Here is a 17,179-nt window from a genome sequence, read left to right as displayed (position 1 = left end):
GAGAGAATTCAGAAAAAAGAAGACAGTGCAAACTAAAATCTGAGTTTTACCCATTTATAAGCAGAGGGACATGGATGATCATTTTGCAGTGGAAACTGAGAAGTATCAGCCAGATTGGTAGGAGAGGGACCACAAAAATTTCATGAAAATCTGGGCAGGAGTGCGCCTAGAAGGAGGGAGTGGTCAACTGTGTAAAATGCTGAGGAAACCTAGAAAGATGATAACTGAGAAAAGACCATTGGATTTAGCAATAACGGAATCATTTGTGACTTGGAGAGAATAGTTCAAATTTAGTAGTAGATTCAGAATCCAAATTACCAGAGGATGTGCATGGGAGGTTAGAAAGTAGAGACAATGTTGGTAAAGACATCATTTCTAAAAAATACGGAGAACTGAGTCAAATCTATAAGAACACAAGTCATTCCCCAATTGATAAATGATCAAAGGGTATGAACAGGCAGTTTTCAGATGAAGAAATTAAAAGCTCCTTATACACATATGGAAAAGTGCTCTAAATCAGTATTGATTGGAGAAATGGAAATTAAAACAACTCTGGTACCTATCAGATTGGCTAACATGACAAAACAGGAAAATGTTAAATGTTGGAGAAGATGAGGGAAAATTTGAACACTAACACATTGTTGGTGGAGTTGTGATCTGATCTAATCATTCTGGAGAACAATTTGGAACTATGTCCCATGGCTATAAAATGTGCATACCCTTTGACCTAGCAATACCACTTCTACGTCTGCATTCCAGAGAGATCATGTAAATGCGACAAGGACCCACATGTACAAAAATATTTAAAGTAGATCTTTTTGTGGTGGCCAAGAATTGGAAAATGAAGGGATGTCCATCAATTGGGGAATGGCTGAACAAGTCGTAGTATATGAATGTAATGGAATACTATTGGACTATAAGAAATGATGATCAGGGGGACTTCAGAAAAACCTGGAAAGACTTACGTGAACTGATGCAGAGTGAAATGAGCAGAACCAGGAGAACATTGTACATAGTAATGGCCACACTGTGCGATGAGTGACCTTGACAGACTTAGCTCTTCTCAGCAATGCAAGGATCTAAGAAAACTAGTTCCAAAAGACTCAGGATGGAAAATGCTATCCATATCCAGAGAAAGAACTTTGGAGTCAGAATGAGTATGGAAGCATACTATTTGCTCTCCTTTTCTTTTGTTGTTTTGTTTTGTTTCTTCTTTCTCATGGTTCCTCCCATTATTTCTAACTCTTCTGTACATCATGACTAATGTGAAAATATGTTTAATGTGAATGTAAAAGTAGAGCCTATGTCAGATTGCATGCCATCTTGGGGTGGGGGGAGGAGAGGGTGGGAGAGAAAATTCAAAACTCAAAATCTTGTGGAAGTGAATGTTAAAAACTAAAAATAATTAAATATTTTTTTTAAAAAAAGAAAAGGAGTACTTGTGGGTGATGCTGACCATCCCCATACATCCATGCAGAGCTAAGAGAAGCTAAGATCATAAGTGTTGAGGAGGTTGATGAACTGGGTAACATGTATTTGTGGAGATATCAACATGTAAATTGCATTCCCTAAAGATAGGTATAGGGTTTGAGGTAGAGAAGAAGACTATAAATCTTCTACTGGACTTGAAAAAGGAGAGAAGGCAATCTAGGAGTTTGTTGAAATTTTAATCCCAAGGATTTACACTTGAGTTGCAATCATTAATGAAATCATGCCCTGACACAAATATACAGACCATTTATTTGTGCTCAATATTTTTCAAAAGTCTATAATTTAATAACATTTTCTTCAACCTAAACATTCCACTAAAAATCCAAACTTCCCCAATAACAGTGCATAGTAGATGATGACAGATTTTAAAAAAAAGAAAGAAAAAGCAATTTGATTATTGAATTTGTTTATAAAGACAAGGCAGCTAGCTGTCACAGTGGATAGAGAGGGCTCTGAACCTGGAGTCAGAAACATTTGAGTTAAATTCCAGCTTTAGATATTTACAAGCTAATGACCCTAGACAACTCTTAATCTTTCTCTGCCTCAATTTCTTCAACTGTAAAATGAGGATAGTATTGGCATTTATCTACCAGTGCTGTTGTGAGGATAAAATGAGACAGCATTTGTAAAGGACTTTGCAAATTTTGAAATCCTATATAAATTATATGTTATATACATACATAGTATACTTAATGACATTTCATATATAATATAAACCAAAGCTAGCTATTATTATTATTTATCTGTGTTTGTTAACTTTTTTTCCCTCACAGATACGGAATCTGGCCATACAGCTTTTTTAAGAAGCTGGGCATTCCTGGGCCAAGGCCTCTTCCGTTCATTGGGACATTTCTTGAATATCGTAAAGTGAGTATAAATGTACAGAAGAAACTCCTTCCTTATCAGTGTTGTGATTGTGGGGCCCATTCTGCTGTTTCTTTACTTTTTATATCTCTTAACCAGCATTTTATTTTGTACAACCTTGAAAAGGAAGATTTGGCAGCAGGGAGATAGGGAGGCAGGAATCTCACAAAAAACCAAAACAAAACAAAAAATAAAAACTCAACAAAACAAACAAAAAACCCAATCCAAACCAGAGGCAATATTGGAAGGCTAATTTCTTGACCCACACCAGCATTTGATTATCTGGAGTCAGCATGGTATAATGGTAGAAGTGGTATATGACTCTGCCTCATGCTGGCTTTTTAGCCCTAAGCCAATCAGTACCAAAGGGCAGATAGATAGCAGATAGATGGAATACTGCTGCTCCTGGAGTCAGGATGAAGCAAGTTCAAATTCAGCCTCAGATACTTACTGTGTGACCATGAATGAGTAAACCATTTAACCCTGTTTGCCTCTGTTTTCTCATCTGTGAAATGAGTTGGGGAAGGAAATGGTAAACGACTCCAGTATCTTTGCCAAGAAAATCTCAAATGGAGTTGTGAAGAGTCGGATGTGACTAATAGACCAAAAAAAAGTCAGTCACTGTAACCTCTCTTATTCTCTCCTTGCTCACCTATGAAATGCAATGATAAAATGCTTTTCACTCTTTACCTCTCCATAACATGGAGTGAAATTTACAATAGTAAAGTAAATTTATAAAACTTAAAGCAGAATATGAATGTGGACAGTTGTTGGAGATAATTGGGCTTGGAGTCAATAAAATCTTGGTTCAGATTTCTCCCCAGACTCTTAATACTTGTGTGACCTTGTGCCTCTCTTTCCTCATTTGTAAAATGAGAAGTTGGACTTGATGGCCTCTGAGGTCCCTTGTAGCTCCAAACATCTGATCCTATCATTCTTTCTTCCTTCATCATCTTCTCAGTCATCCACATGGATAAAGATATCTCAGAGCTCCCACTATCAAATGGAGGTAAAGCAAAGAACCTCTGAATTCCTGCTTTTTAGTACACTGTGTTATACTTTCTATCCTCTAAGCTTTTTAGATTTTTGAGTAGGAGACCAGAACTGTGATTTTATTGGCATAAGGAGCTCCTTGGGAAAAACGCCCTCTATTAACGCAGATCCATATCCACTCTCCAAATTCAGTTTCAGTGAGTTTCCCAGGGCACTGAGATGAAGAGTACACTTTTCTTGGGCCACCCAATCAGTTTGTGTCAGAGGTGGGACTTGAATCCAGGGCTTCCTCACTCAGAGACTGTTCCTCGGTTTACTACTATATATACCTGCTACATTCTGGACCCTCTGTGCTGGGCACAGATCTGACTTAGCACTTATCTCTCTAATGATCTTTCCATTGCTGACATGTGTCCATTTGTGGATTAAACTGGCCGTTTGTATTCTGTACCAATGCTAATCATTACAGGGCCCCACAGAAATACATGGGTTCTTGCCTCCCTCAGTAAAATTAAGAGGTTAGTCTAAACCAGGGATTCTTAATTTGTGTGTGTGTGTGTCTGTGTGATGGTCCTTTTTGGCAATCTGGTGAAGTCTGTAGCTTCATCCTCAGAATACTGTGTCTAAAGACAGAAAATAAAATATATGATATTAGAATGGAAACCAATTATATTAAAAAGCAATTATCAAATATTTTTAATACAAATTCATGTACCCCACATTAAGAACCCCTGACCTAGATGATCTGTAAGCCCATTTCATTTTTAAATCCTTTTTTATGGCTAAGGTGGGAATCTCTTTTGCTGAAGTATGTAAATATTTATTCAGTCAATTTTTTTTCAATTTTCTCAGTGGGACGAGGTAGTGAGTAGGACAGATAAATTAAAAAAAAACTTGTTGTTGAAGACCATTTTAAAAAAAAAATTAAAAAATCAAATCCTATGCTAGGCGAGAAACGAGTAAGGCAGTTCTTGACTTCCTCTCTCATTTCCTACTGAAGCCATTTATGAAGATCCTGGGGAACTTAGAATGTTTTTCCTTGAGTGTTCCCCCCTCTCTAGGTAACAAGGTTGTTAGACCAGATGACGACTCCGGCTCAAGCATTTCTGGTGCCCTTGATATAATGCTCATTGTGCCAGTGCAGTGAATCTGTATCCTTCCCATTGTCTAATCTGCTCTAATTGTTTTTCAGGGAATTTTCAAGTTTGACCAGAAATGTTTTAAGAAATATGGCAAAATGTGGGGGTGAGTATAAAAGATAGTCCCTACCCACATAGAGCTCATAATCTAAGATACAAACACAGATATGTCTGACACTATGTTACTGTCTAAATTCATTGGAGAGTTACATGGCAAGTTCTGTGTGAGGGACAACAGGAAAGGTTGTTTGTTAAGTTTGGCAGGAAGGCAAGGAAGAGGTGATGTTTGTGTTTCTCCTTAAAAGATAAGAAGGAATTCAATAAACAGGTGATGTGGCTGTAGAATGGCATTGTGGAAATAGCACTGGATTTGAAGTTGGGCCCTGGGTTTGAATCCCAGCCCTGTGTCTCATTGCCTGCATGATTGTGGACAGTCAGATAGTCACTTTCCCTCCTCAGGCCTCAGTTTCCAGCTCTGTAAAATAAGAGAGGTTGAATAGATAATCTCTGATCACCTGTCCATCTCTGAATCCTATGATCCTATGATCCTATAATAATGAGACAATTAACAGCTACAACTAAGGATATGACTCCAAGCACACTGTATCCTGAGGGAGAAGGGAGGGCTCTGTGTAGAGATGAGGACAGATGTCATCAGTTATACCAGCAAGTGAGGAGCAGAATCCTTGTTGAAAACCACCGCTTAGGCTGGGGCACAATTGTTTCAGCAAAGGCCAGTTTTTCCTTTTTTTTTTTGGTACTTGAGATTGCTAATATATTATGTGTTAAATATATAATAAAGTTATCATACAACTTTTTTCCTTTTTTCTTTCCTCTCCTTCCCTCACCCTGGAGATGGTTACCATTAGACACAAATATGTATGTGTATGTGTATGTGCATGTGCACGTGCATGTTCATGTGCATGTGCATGTGTATGTGTATGTGTTATCATTTCTTATAGCACAGTAGTATTCCATCAGGGGATCATATACCAGAACTTGTTCAGCCATTGCCCAATTGACAGGCATCCCTTCAATTTCCAGTTCTTTGCCACCACAAAGAGAGCTGCTATAAATGTTTCAGAATATATAGGCTCTTTTCCTTTGCCCCCAATCATCTTGGGAAACAGACCTAACAGTGGTGTTGCTGGGTCTAAGGGTATAGATAGTTTAATAATTCTTTGGGTATAATTCCAAAATTTTTGGATCAGTTCACAGTTTCACCAACAGTGAATTAGTGTCTCAATTTTTCCATTTCCCCTCCAATGTTAGTCACTTCCTCTTTCAATCTTTTTTTAGCCGATGTGGAAGGGATAAAATGATATCTCAAGGTTATTTTATTTTGCATTTATTTAATCAATAGGGACTTAGAGCTTTTTTTCATTTGACTATAAATCATTGGAAAATTTCTGGTTCATAGCCTCTGACCATTTATCATTTGGGAAATGACTAGTATTTTTATAGATTTGACAAGTTTTTGATCTTGGTTGCATTTGTTTTATTTGGACAAAATCTTTTTACTTTAGTGTAATCAAAATTATCCATTTTACACCTATATTGCTTTTTTCATAAATTATTCATCCATCCATTAGTCTAATAGGTAATATGTTCCTTTTTCTCAACATTTCCTTGAAATCTCTCTATATATAGGTCATGTATCCATTTTGACCATATCTTGGTAAATAGTGTAAAATATTGGTCTATGCTCAGTTTCTGCCAGACTGCTTTCCAGCTTTCTGAACAGTTTTTACCCAATAAATTCTTATTTTCCAACTTGTCTTTATACTTGTTAAACACAAGGTTACTATATGTATTTGCTGTAATAAATTATATGCCTACTCTGTTCTACTGATCTACCTTTCTATTTCTGGGCCAGTACCAGATGGTTTTGATAATCCCAGCCTTATAATACAGCTTAAGATCTAGGATTTCTTTCTTTATATTTTTTGTGATTAGTTCCTTTAATATTTTTGACCTTTTGTTCTTCCAAATAAATCTTGCTATTATATTTTCTAATTCAGTAAAAAAAATTTTGAGTACTTTAGCTGGGGTGTTATTGAATATATGAATTAATATAGGTAAACTTGTCTTTTTTTTATTCTGTTGGCCCTTTCTACCCAGGGATAATTGATACATCTCCAATTATTTAAATCTTATTTTATTTGTATAATTTTTTTTATAATTTTGTTCCTATTGTTCCCTGGTTTGTTTTGGCAGGTAGACTCTCAGGTATTTTATAATATCTAGAGGTACTTTAAGCGGGGCATCTCTTACTATTTCTTCTTGTAGGGTTTAGTTTGTGATATATAGCAATTCTGATGACTTATATGGATTTACTTTATATATATTTACATATATATTATATTTACTTTATATCCTGATACTTTCTTAAAATTATTTATTGTTTCAACTAACTTTCTAGTTGAGTCTTTAGGATTTTCCAAGTATATCATCATATCATCTGCAAAAGGTGATTCTTTCTGATTCTTATTCTGATTTCTTCTATTCTTTTATTACTATTGTTAGGATTTCCACTACATTAGTGAATAATATTGGTGATAGTGGTCATTCTAATTTCACACTTGGTCTTACTGGAATGCTTCTAATTCATCCCCATTACAAATAATGCTTGCTGGTAGTTTTAGATGAATAACTTTTTATCAGTTTAAGGGAAAATACCCATTATACCCACACTTTCAAGAATTTTAATGGAAATCAGTGTTGAACTTCATCAAAAGCTTTTTCTGCATCTATTGATATGACCATATTATTTTTATTCCTCTATTATTGATAATAATTATATTAATAGCACAATAATATGTTAACATAATACCATGTTGACAATATAATGATAACAATTATGTGAATAATTTTGCTTATATTAAACAATCTCTGCATTCCTGTTATAAATTCTGCTTTGGCATGATGAATAATCTTTGCAATATATTGTTGTAATCTTTTAGCTAGTATTCAATTTAGAATTTTTGTATCCATATTCATTAATGAAATTGGTCTACAATTTTCTTTCTCCCCTTTAGTCTTCCTGGTTTAGGTGTCAGTATCATAGTAGTTTCATAAAAGGAATTTGGTAGGACCCCTTCTTTGCCTATTAGTCAAAATAATTTATTTTATATTGAAATTAGTTGGTGTTTAAATGTTTGATAGAATTCACTTGTAAATCCATATGATCCTGGTGCATTTTTCTTAGGAAGCTCATTTATGGCCTCTTCAATTCCCTTTTCTAAAATTGTTCTATTTAGATATTCTATTTCCTCTTCTGCTTTTCTAGGTCGTTTATATTTCACTTAAACTTTTAAATTCGTTGGTGTATAATTAGGCAAAACAACTCCTTATAATTCCTTTTTTATCATCATCATTGGTATATCCATCCTGTTCATTTTTAATACTAGTGATTTGGTTTTCTTCTCTTTTTAAAATTGTATTAAGTAGTAGTTTATTTCATTGTTTTTTCTTCATAAAACTAACTCCTAATTTTTTTATTAATTTAATGTTTTTTCCACTTAATTTTATTAGTTTCATGTTTAATTTTTAGGATTTCCAAGTTAGTTTTTAGTTGGGGGTTTTTAGGTTTGTTCTTTTTATAGATTTTTTAAATTTCATGCCCAATTCATTGGTCTGCTCCATCTCTATTTTATTGAAATGAGCATTTAAATTTCTTCTGATTACTGCTTTTGCTATATCTCCTAGGTTTTTATATGTTTTCTCATTATTGTATTTCTCTTTAATTAAATTATTGGAAGGGATCTCAGAGGTTATCTAGTCCAATTCTTCATTTTAAAGATGAGGAAACAGACCCAGAGAGCTTAAGTAACTTGCCTGAGACAGCTCATTAGTGTCAGAGTCAGAATTTGAATCCAGGTCCAATGATTTAAAATCAAGGAATCCTTCCACTGTGTCATGAATTTGAGGGCACTACCTCCATCTTTGGCATATCCCTTATGGACAGCTTTCACCACCTACTTTACAGGGTTCATGAGATCTTAGATTTAGAGCCAGGAGAGACCTTGTAGCTCATCTAGTCTTGACACATTAATTTTATAGATGAGGATCCACTTGGCAAAGATCATATGGCTAATAGAATCAGAGGTGAGATTTGAATTAAAGTATTGTGATTCACAAGTTCAGGCCACTTTTGGAAACCTTAAAGGACTATGGGAATGGGAACTATTTTTCTCTTGGAGCAGAGAGTTCTTAGCCTCCTTTTAGGCTTTATGGATCCCTATGGTAGTGTGGCAAAGCCTATGGACTGTTCCTCATAATAACATTTTTAAATAAATAAAATAAAATGCATGGATTATAAAAGAATCTAATTATACTGAAATACTGAAAATTTTAAAATATCAAAGTATTTAAAAAAATAAATTCATAAAATTTAGGTTAAGAACCCTTTGGTTTAGAGGTCAACATATGTGGTCATTGGAATAGCATTGAATCAGGGACTATGAGTTATGGACTCCTTCCACTGACAATTATCACCACACATTTGTAGTCTCGGGTTTTGTTGTTTATCAGTCTTGTATGGTCTCTAGAATTTCCCTGGATGAAAAAATCATCAACTGGTAGCCAACTCTTTAGTGATGGGTCTCTCCAAGCTAAGCCAGGCTCATCCTTGCATAGCAGACCCATAATTTATAGCCAGACTCAAAGGTTTTCCTAGCTTGATAGGGGATTTGACAGTGATTGAGTATTTCTACATAATGATGAAGTTTTGTTGAATTGTAGCCATTACAGCATGGAGACTGTGTGGTTCAATAGAAAGAGAACTGGCTATGAAGTCAGAGAATCTGGTTTCCAATCCTGCCTTTGATGCATGGTACTGGTTTGATCTTAGGCAAGTCCCTTAATATTTCTTTACCCGAGTTTCGTCATTCATAAAATCAGGGGATTAGATTAGATGGACTTTCTCTGAGGTTCCTTCTATCTCTTTATCTATGACTGTAAAATACATATTGTAACTGGGGTAGGAGGGAGGAAGGGGAGGGAAAGGGTAGTGGTGGTGAATATTTTACCATCTAGCTTCAAGGAGATCGAACATTCCAAAGGCAGATATATTGATTTGTTGACTTAAGAAGCCAACTTTCTGTGCAGATCTCTGGAAAAAAAATTTAATTTTCTCTATCTTAATGCTCTTTATAGGTTTTATGATGGCAGACTGCCTATCTTAGCCACTCTGGATCCAGCCTTCATCAAAATAGTTCTAGTGAAAGAGTTTTACACACTCTTCACTAACCATCGGGTAAGTTATTGGTAGATAGAGATACATCAGGATTCTTCTTGGCTCAATGCCATTCAGCGCTCTAACCTAAGCTTTCCAGTTCTCAGGAAACCTTGGCATCTTTGCTTCAAAATCTTCTTTTGTTACTATGTTGGCTACTTTCCCTAAGATTGAAGATTGATCATGTTCTAGAGGGGCTGAAGTGATCATTTATTAAATAACATGTACAAAGCCCTTTCTAAATAGTTATATTTTGCTCTAGTGACTTGATCCATCATGAAGAACATAGCCAGAAACTTTAAAAGGAAGCCAGAATTAGAGCATGTTTAGTGGCACCTGGGAACTGCCATTGCTTTTCAGAAAATAAAGCATGGTCTTATGTCTGTATTACAAAACAATATTCAGATATGGAACAAAAGCCAGGATTTTGGTGACAATAATAACTTCTATTGACTAGAGCAGGTTGCATGATGAAGGTAACACAATTGAGGCAGCTCAGTGTGAGAGTGCCATGGCCAAAGTGTCATCATTTTTTAAAAGATAAAAATTGACCCTCGCCAAAACACCTGTGCCACACCACAAGTGTCAATAGGTGATTCTACTCATGAATCTGCCTGTGAACCCAAGACATAGTACCCATGTATCATAGTCTGCTGGGCACCAGGAAGGTAACCTTCTCCCCATTCCAGAATATATTTCCCCATGCCTCCTACCTCAGTGTCTAAAATTCTACCATTTATGATTTATGATTATTTCCCTCCGGTCTTGAAGGCTTTTCCATTTTCCAGAATGCTTCTATTAAGACATACAAACTGCTGCTGGGAGAGGGAAATACCTGAAGCCATATCAGCTAATACCATTTTGGGGATTAATGTGCAGCTAGCTAAAATGGAGACCCAATAGAAATTGGACGCAGGATCAGGGTTTGGGAGAGAAGGATACTGAGTTGAGAATGAGGAAGATACTACAGAGAAAACTTTCCCTAATTTGTAATTTTGCCCTGGCCCAGCCCTACAAGTAATATAAACATTAAATGGGCTTTGAAATATTTTGGATGCTGAATTATTTTCTAGAGAATTTAACCCATGCATGATTTATCACATTACTGGTCAGCTGTCTTCCTTGTGGTCCAGTGAAAAGAATGCTGTGGTGGGAGTCAGGAAACCTGGGTTTCTGTCCCTGCTCTGTGAGACCTTTGGCCACTTATATAATCTTTCTCTTCTTAGTTTTGTCCAACGGAGATAGATATACTTAGCCTGCATTGCAATGATGCAAAGACTATCCAGTGAGATCGAAAATTATTATAAAAATCTAAGTAGCAGTAAAAAATTAAAGTAAGATATGTAAAATTGTATGCAGTAACAGGAACACTGTGTGATGATCAACTCTGATTGAGTTAGTTCTTCTCAGCAGTACAATGATCCAAGACAATTCTAAAAGGTTCATGATGGAAAATGCTATCCATATCCAGAGAAAGAACTGATGGAGTCTAAGTGCAGATTGAAGCACACTATTTTTCACTTTATTTTTTCATAATTTTTTCCTTTTGTTCAGTTTCTCTCTTGACAATATGACTAATATCTATATATGCCAAAGATATGCATGTTAAAGCCAGCTAGATAGTTAATGCTTCTAAAAACTCAGGTTTTCAAACTCCATCAATAAGCATTAATTGACCACTTACCTTTTGCTGGCTGCCAAGGATACATAGACAAAAATTAACCAGTCCCTGGCCTCAAGGAGCTCCCATTCTATTGGGGGAAATGACATGTATGTGTATAAGTGTATACAAAATAAATGCAAGGTAATTAGCAGGATGTGGGAAGTTTGAGGCCCTATCAGCAAAGGAGATCAGAATAAGTCTAATCTAAGAAGTAGAGTTTGGGCTGATCTTGGAAGGATGCTCACGATTCTGATAGTGGTAAGGAAGGAGTGCATATCAGGCATGAGGGACCATCTGTGCAAAGGCATGATCAGGGAAGGTTCAAGGACCCGGGATGTCCATTTATTGTGAAGAGAGGCAATGAATGATAAAATTGTAAAGGTTAGTTGGGGTCAATTTGTAAAGGGCATTGAATGCCAAGCAGAAGGGTTCATTTGAATCTTAGACATAATAGGGAATTTATTTATTGAAATTTATTAAGCAGAAGAGTTACACATTCAGACCTGTGCTTTAGGACTATCCCTTTGGAAGTTGGGTGGATGATGGATTGGAGAGAGGCGACATCTGAGAGAGGGAGACCAATGATGAGATTATTATAATACTCCTGTCCTGTAAGAGGTAATGCAGGGCCAGAACTGGAGTGGTGGTTTTATGAAAGAGCTAAAGGGGAAAAAGGGGAAAGATATGGAAATGGAATCTGCAAGACTGGATAACTGGTTGGATAGGAAGATGAGAGAGTATCAGGAGTTGAAGATGACTCTGTGAACCCATGGGGAAGGATGGTGCCGCCCTTACCAGTTCAAGGACTACCTGACCTTGATAAAACCATTTCTGCGAGGATTCTGGGAAGATGGCAGAGTAGGTCAGAAAATTCCAAGCTTTCAAGATTTTCCCCCACAAAAGAGTTAAAATAGTACTTTAGGGTGAACAAAATGGTGTGGAGACAAAGAAGAATAGGGGCCCAACCAGGATCTTCCAGGGATAGTCTGAGAAGATCTGAAGAAGAACCCCAGGACTGGGTTTGGTTCTGGTGAGTAGTAAACACCTCCAGGGTAGGTTCTGTTTTAAGAACAAGCGGCAAGCCCTGGGGTTAGTTGGTTTCGGAGACTGCCTCAGCCCTAGTTACTTGAACTTTTTACCCCAGGATACTGAGGGGAGTCACGCATTTGGGCCCAGGAAGATTGCAGGAACCTCTACTGATAAGGAATGCCAGACCCAGCTGTTCTGTGAAGAGTAGTGGGGGTGAGAAAGAATCAACACACGCCAGGTAAGCGTAGAAGCAGTGGGGCAGAAAGCCCCTGGTTGTGGGCACTTACAGGAGGTTGGAGGTTTGACTTTGGTTCCACGGTAGAGGGAACTGAAGATCTGTGGCAAGAGGCACCATTTCCTGTACCCCAGGGCTAGAGGTGATTAAAAATCAAGTTATTATCATAAAAAATGCATAGGCGAAGGAGAAAGAATCTAACCATAGAAACCTATTAAGGGAGTAGAGATGACCTGGGTTCACCTTCAGAGAAGGACATTGAAGTAAAGTGATCCCAAAGAGCAACGTTAAGTGGTCACTTGTCCAAAAAGAAGAATAGATCTTAAAAAAAAGACTTTTAAAAATCAAATGAGAAGAGATGGAGGAAAAACTAAAAAATAAAAAAATAAAAATAATCCAAGAAAAACAAGAAGGTGATGAAAGGAAAATCAAAAAGGAGATTCCCAATCTCAAGGAGGACAATGACACTTTGAAAATTAGAATTGGGCAAAGTGAAGCCACTGAAATTATAAGAGATCAAGAAATAAACAGAACATGAATTATGAAAAAATAGAAGAGAAAGTGAAACATCTTATAAGAAAAATGACAGATTTGTGGAATAAATCAAGAAGAGAAAATATAAAAATAATCAGAGTAACTGAAAGTTATTATCAAAAAAATCTGGATACAATAATACAAGAAATAATTAAAGAAAATTGTCCTGCAGCATTAGAACAAGATAAGGAAGTGGAAAAAGAGAAAATGCATCAAACACCACTTAAAAGAGATCCTATGAGGAAAACTCATAGGAACATCATAGTCAAATTACAAAATCCCCATATCAAGGATAAAATATTAAAAGTATCAAGCTTAAAACAATTTAAATATGATGGTGTCACAATGAGAATTACACAAGACCTAGCAGCAGAGACATTAAAGGACCGCAGGTCTTGGAACACAATATATCGAAGTAAAAAAGACTTGGGGCTCCAGCTGAATATATCATACCCTTCAAATTTCATTATTATCTTTAATGAAAACATGGACATTTGACAAAGTCCCAGACTTTCAAGACTTTGTAAAAAAAAAATCCTCAACTTAATAGAAGATTCAACATACAAGAACTAAGAGACACATTAGGCACATACCAAAGATTGACTATAAGGGATTTACAAGAACAAACTGCTTACTTTTTATATAACATAAAATGTAAAATGTATGTCTAACATTCCTATTAATAATTGTAGAGCTTATAAGAAAGAGGGAGATAGGGGGATGCAGCCAAGATAGTGGCTGGAAAGCAGGGACTTGCTTGAGCTCCCCGCCAGGTCCCTCCAAAAACCTATAAAGAAATGGCTCTGAACAAATTCTAGAACTGCCGAACCCACAAAACAGCAGAGGCAAGCAGGGCTCCAGCCTAGGATAACCTGGATGGTCACTGGGCGAGGTCTATCACACATGGAGCTGGGAGTGGAGTGGAGCAGAGCCCAAAGGGAGCAGCGGCAGGACCAACCAGACCAAACCAGGAGCTGGGCGGAATGGGCCCTAGCGCCCTGAATCAGTGAGCTGTGACAGTTACCAGATTTCTCAACCCACAAACACCAAAGACAACAGAGAAGGTTAGTGGGAAAAGCTGCGGGGACAGAGTGGAAGGAGTTCATGGTTCAGCCACTGCCCTGGGGACAGCAGAGGTGGTGCAGTTACTGAAGTACAGCTGCAGTTGCTTCTGGCCCCAGGTCCAATTGGTGGGAGGAATTAAGTGGCAAATCAGAGCAGGAGTGCAGAGCCTGCTGAAGATCTAAGTCCAGTCCGGGTTGGGGGTTCTTGGGGAAGGAGGAGTGCTGGTGTGGCGGCGCATCCCCTCAACCTTGGAGGATAGTACTCTTTACTCTACAAGCAGTCATACCCCAATGAAAAACTCGAGTCAAGTAAGTTGGCTGGGAAAATGTCCAGGCAGTGAAAACGCACTCAGATTCAGTCTCAGACTTTGGAATCTTTCTTTGGTGACAAAGAAGACCAAAACATATAGCCAGAAGAAGTCAATAAAGTCAAAGAGCCTACAACAAAAGCCTCCAAGAAAAACATGAACTGGTCTCAGGCCATGGAAGAGCTCAAAAAGGATTTGGAAAAGCAAGTTAGAGAAGTAGAGGAAAAATTGGGAAGAGAAATGAGAATGATGCGAGAAAACCATGAAAAACAAGTCAATGACTTGCTGAAGGAGAACCAAAAAAACTGAAGAAAATACTGAAGAAAGCAACCCCTTAAAAAATAGAGTAACTCAAATGGCAAAAGAACTCCAAAAAGCCAATGAGGAGAAGAATGCCTTGAAAGGCAGAATTAGCCAAATGGAAAAGGAGGTCCAAAAGACCACTGAAGAAAATACTACCTTAAAAATTATATTGGAGCAAGTGGAAGCTAGTGACTTTAGGAGAAATCAAGTTATTATAAAACAGAACCAAAGGAATGAAAAACTGGTAGACAATGTCAAAGATCTCATTGGAAAAACCACTGACCTGGAAAATAGATCCAGGAGAGATAATTTAAAAATTATTGGACTACCTGAAAGCCATGATCAAAAAAAGAGCCTAGATATCATCTTTCAAGAAATGATCAAGGAGAACTGCCCTGATATTCTAGAGCCACAGGGCAAAATAGAAATTGAAAGAATCCATCGATCACCTCCTGAAATAGATCCCAAAAAGAAATCTCCTAGGAATATTGTTGCCAAATTCCAGAGCTCCCAGGTCAAGGAGAAAATACTACAAGCAGCCAGAAAGAAATAATTTGAGTATTGTAGAAACACAATCAGAATAACCCAAAATCTGGCAGCTTCTACATTAAGAGATCGAAGGGCTTGGAATACGATATTCCGGAGGTCAATGGAGCTAGGATTAAAACCAAGAATCACCTACCCAGCAAAACTGAGTATCACGTTCCAAGGCAAAATATGGATTTTCAATAAAATAGAGGACTTTCAAGCTTTCCCAGTGAAAAGACCAGAGCTGAATAGAAAATTTGACTTTCAAACACAAGAATCAAGAGAAGGATGAAAAGGTAAACAAGAAAGAGAAATCATAAGGGACTTACTAAATTTGAACTGTTTTGTTTACATTACTACTTGGAAAGATGATGTGTATGATTCATGAGACCTCAGTATTAGCGTAGCTGAAGGGAATATGCATATATATATATATATATATACATATATATATATGTGTGTGTGTGTGTGTATGTGTGTATATGTATATATATGTGTACGTAGGTATGTATATATGTATGTGTGTATACGTATATGTGTGTGTGTGTGTGTGTGTGTGTGTGTGTGTGTGTGTGTATAGACAGAGGGCACAGGGTAAGTTGAATACGAAGGGATGATATCTAAAAAAATTAAGGGATGAGAGAGGAATATATTGAGAGAGGAAGAAAGAAAGAGATAGAACGGGGCAAATTATCTCATATAAAAGTGGCAAGAAAAAGCAGTTCTGTAGGAAGGGAAGAGGGGGCAGGTGAGGGGGAATGAGTGAATCTTGTTCTCATTGGATTTGACCTGAGGAGGGAATATCATACACACTCAATTGGGTATCTTACCCCACAGGAAAGAAGGAGGAAGAAGACAAAAAAGGAGGGGATGGTAGAAGGGAGGGCAGTTAAGGGGAGGAGGTAATCAAAAACAAACACTTTCAAAAAGGGTCAGGGTCAAGGGAGCAAATTCAATAAAGGGGGATAGGTTAGGAAGGAGCAAAATATAGTTAGTCTTTCACAACATGAGTATTGTGGAAGGGTTTTACATACTGATATACATGTGGCTTATGTTGGATTGCTTGCGCTCTTAGGGGAGGGTAGTTAGGGAGGGAAGAGGGGAGAGAATTTGGAGCTCAAAGTTTTAAAAACAGATGTTTGAAAACCAAAAAAAAGTTTTTGCATGTAACTAGGAAATAAGATACACAGGCAAATGGGTGTAGGAATTTATCTTGCCCTACAAGTAAGGAAGGGAAAAGGGGATGGTAGGGGAGTGGGGTGACAGAAGGGGGAGCTGACTGGGGAATGGGGAAACCAGAATATACACCATCTTGCAGTGCGAGGGGAGGGTAGAACTGGGGAGAAAATTTGTAATTCAAACTCTTGTGAAAATCGGTGCTGAAAACTAAATATATTAAATAAATTAAATAAAAATAGAGGGGGATAAATCTGACTATGATATGAATTTAAAAATCAAAACTATTTAGAAACAGCTAAAAAGAGTAACTTTTATACAAGAGAGGTGCAAAAAGAAGAAAAGATACAGAGGAGTTAGACGGAGAGGAGGGCTGGTAGTTCTGATAAACCTACTTTCATCGGGAATGGGTTTAAGAGGGAACAATACATGTATATTTAGAAAAGTATAAAAGTCTTTTAAATTTAGAAGAAATAAAATGGTAGGGGTTTAGTGAGGGGGGAGAGGACAAGGAAGGGATTAGGACAAGGGAGGGATTTTTAGAGGGGGGAAGGCAAGTAATGTAAGGACCGGGTGGTTGGTGGAGGAGGGGGGTAGGGAAGTAATAGGAAGGCAA

General features: G+C 37.2%; 1 protein-coding gene across 1 annotated transcript in view; it reads left to right on the top strand.

Annotated features, from left to right (window-relative positions):
- The window catches only part of LOC118830187 (cytochrome P450 3A24-like), a 64,615-nt gene that overhangs the window by 14,996 nt on the left and 32,440 nt on the right, over positions 1 to 17,179 (top strand). Inside the window, exons 2-4 of the mRNA XM_036737097.1 lie at positions 2,265 to 2,358; positions 4,541 to 4,593; positions 9,645 to 9,744. Of these exons, the coding sequence (XP_036592992.1) occupies positions 2,265 to 2,358; positions 4,541 to 4,593; positions 9,645 to 9,744 (247 nt within the window). The remainder of the gene's footprint in view (positions 1 to 2,264; positions 2,359 to 4,540; positions 4,594 to 9,644; positions 9,745 to 17,179) is intronic.

The sequence above is a fragment of the Trichosurus vulpecula genome, chromosome 1 (assembly GCF_011100635.1).
Source record: "Trichosurus vulpecula isolate mTriVul1 chromosome 1, mTriVul1.pri, whole genome shotgun sequence".
NCBI classification, from domain to species: domain Eukaryota; kingdom Metazoa; phylum Chordata; class Mammalia; order Diprotodontia; family Phalangeridae; genus Trichosurus; species Trichosurus vulpecula.
Note: the sequence above shows the minus strand (reverse complement) of the source record. Positions and strands in the feature narration are given on the sequence as shown.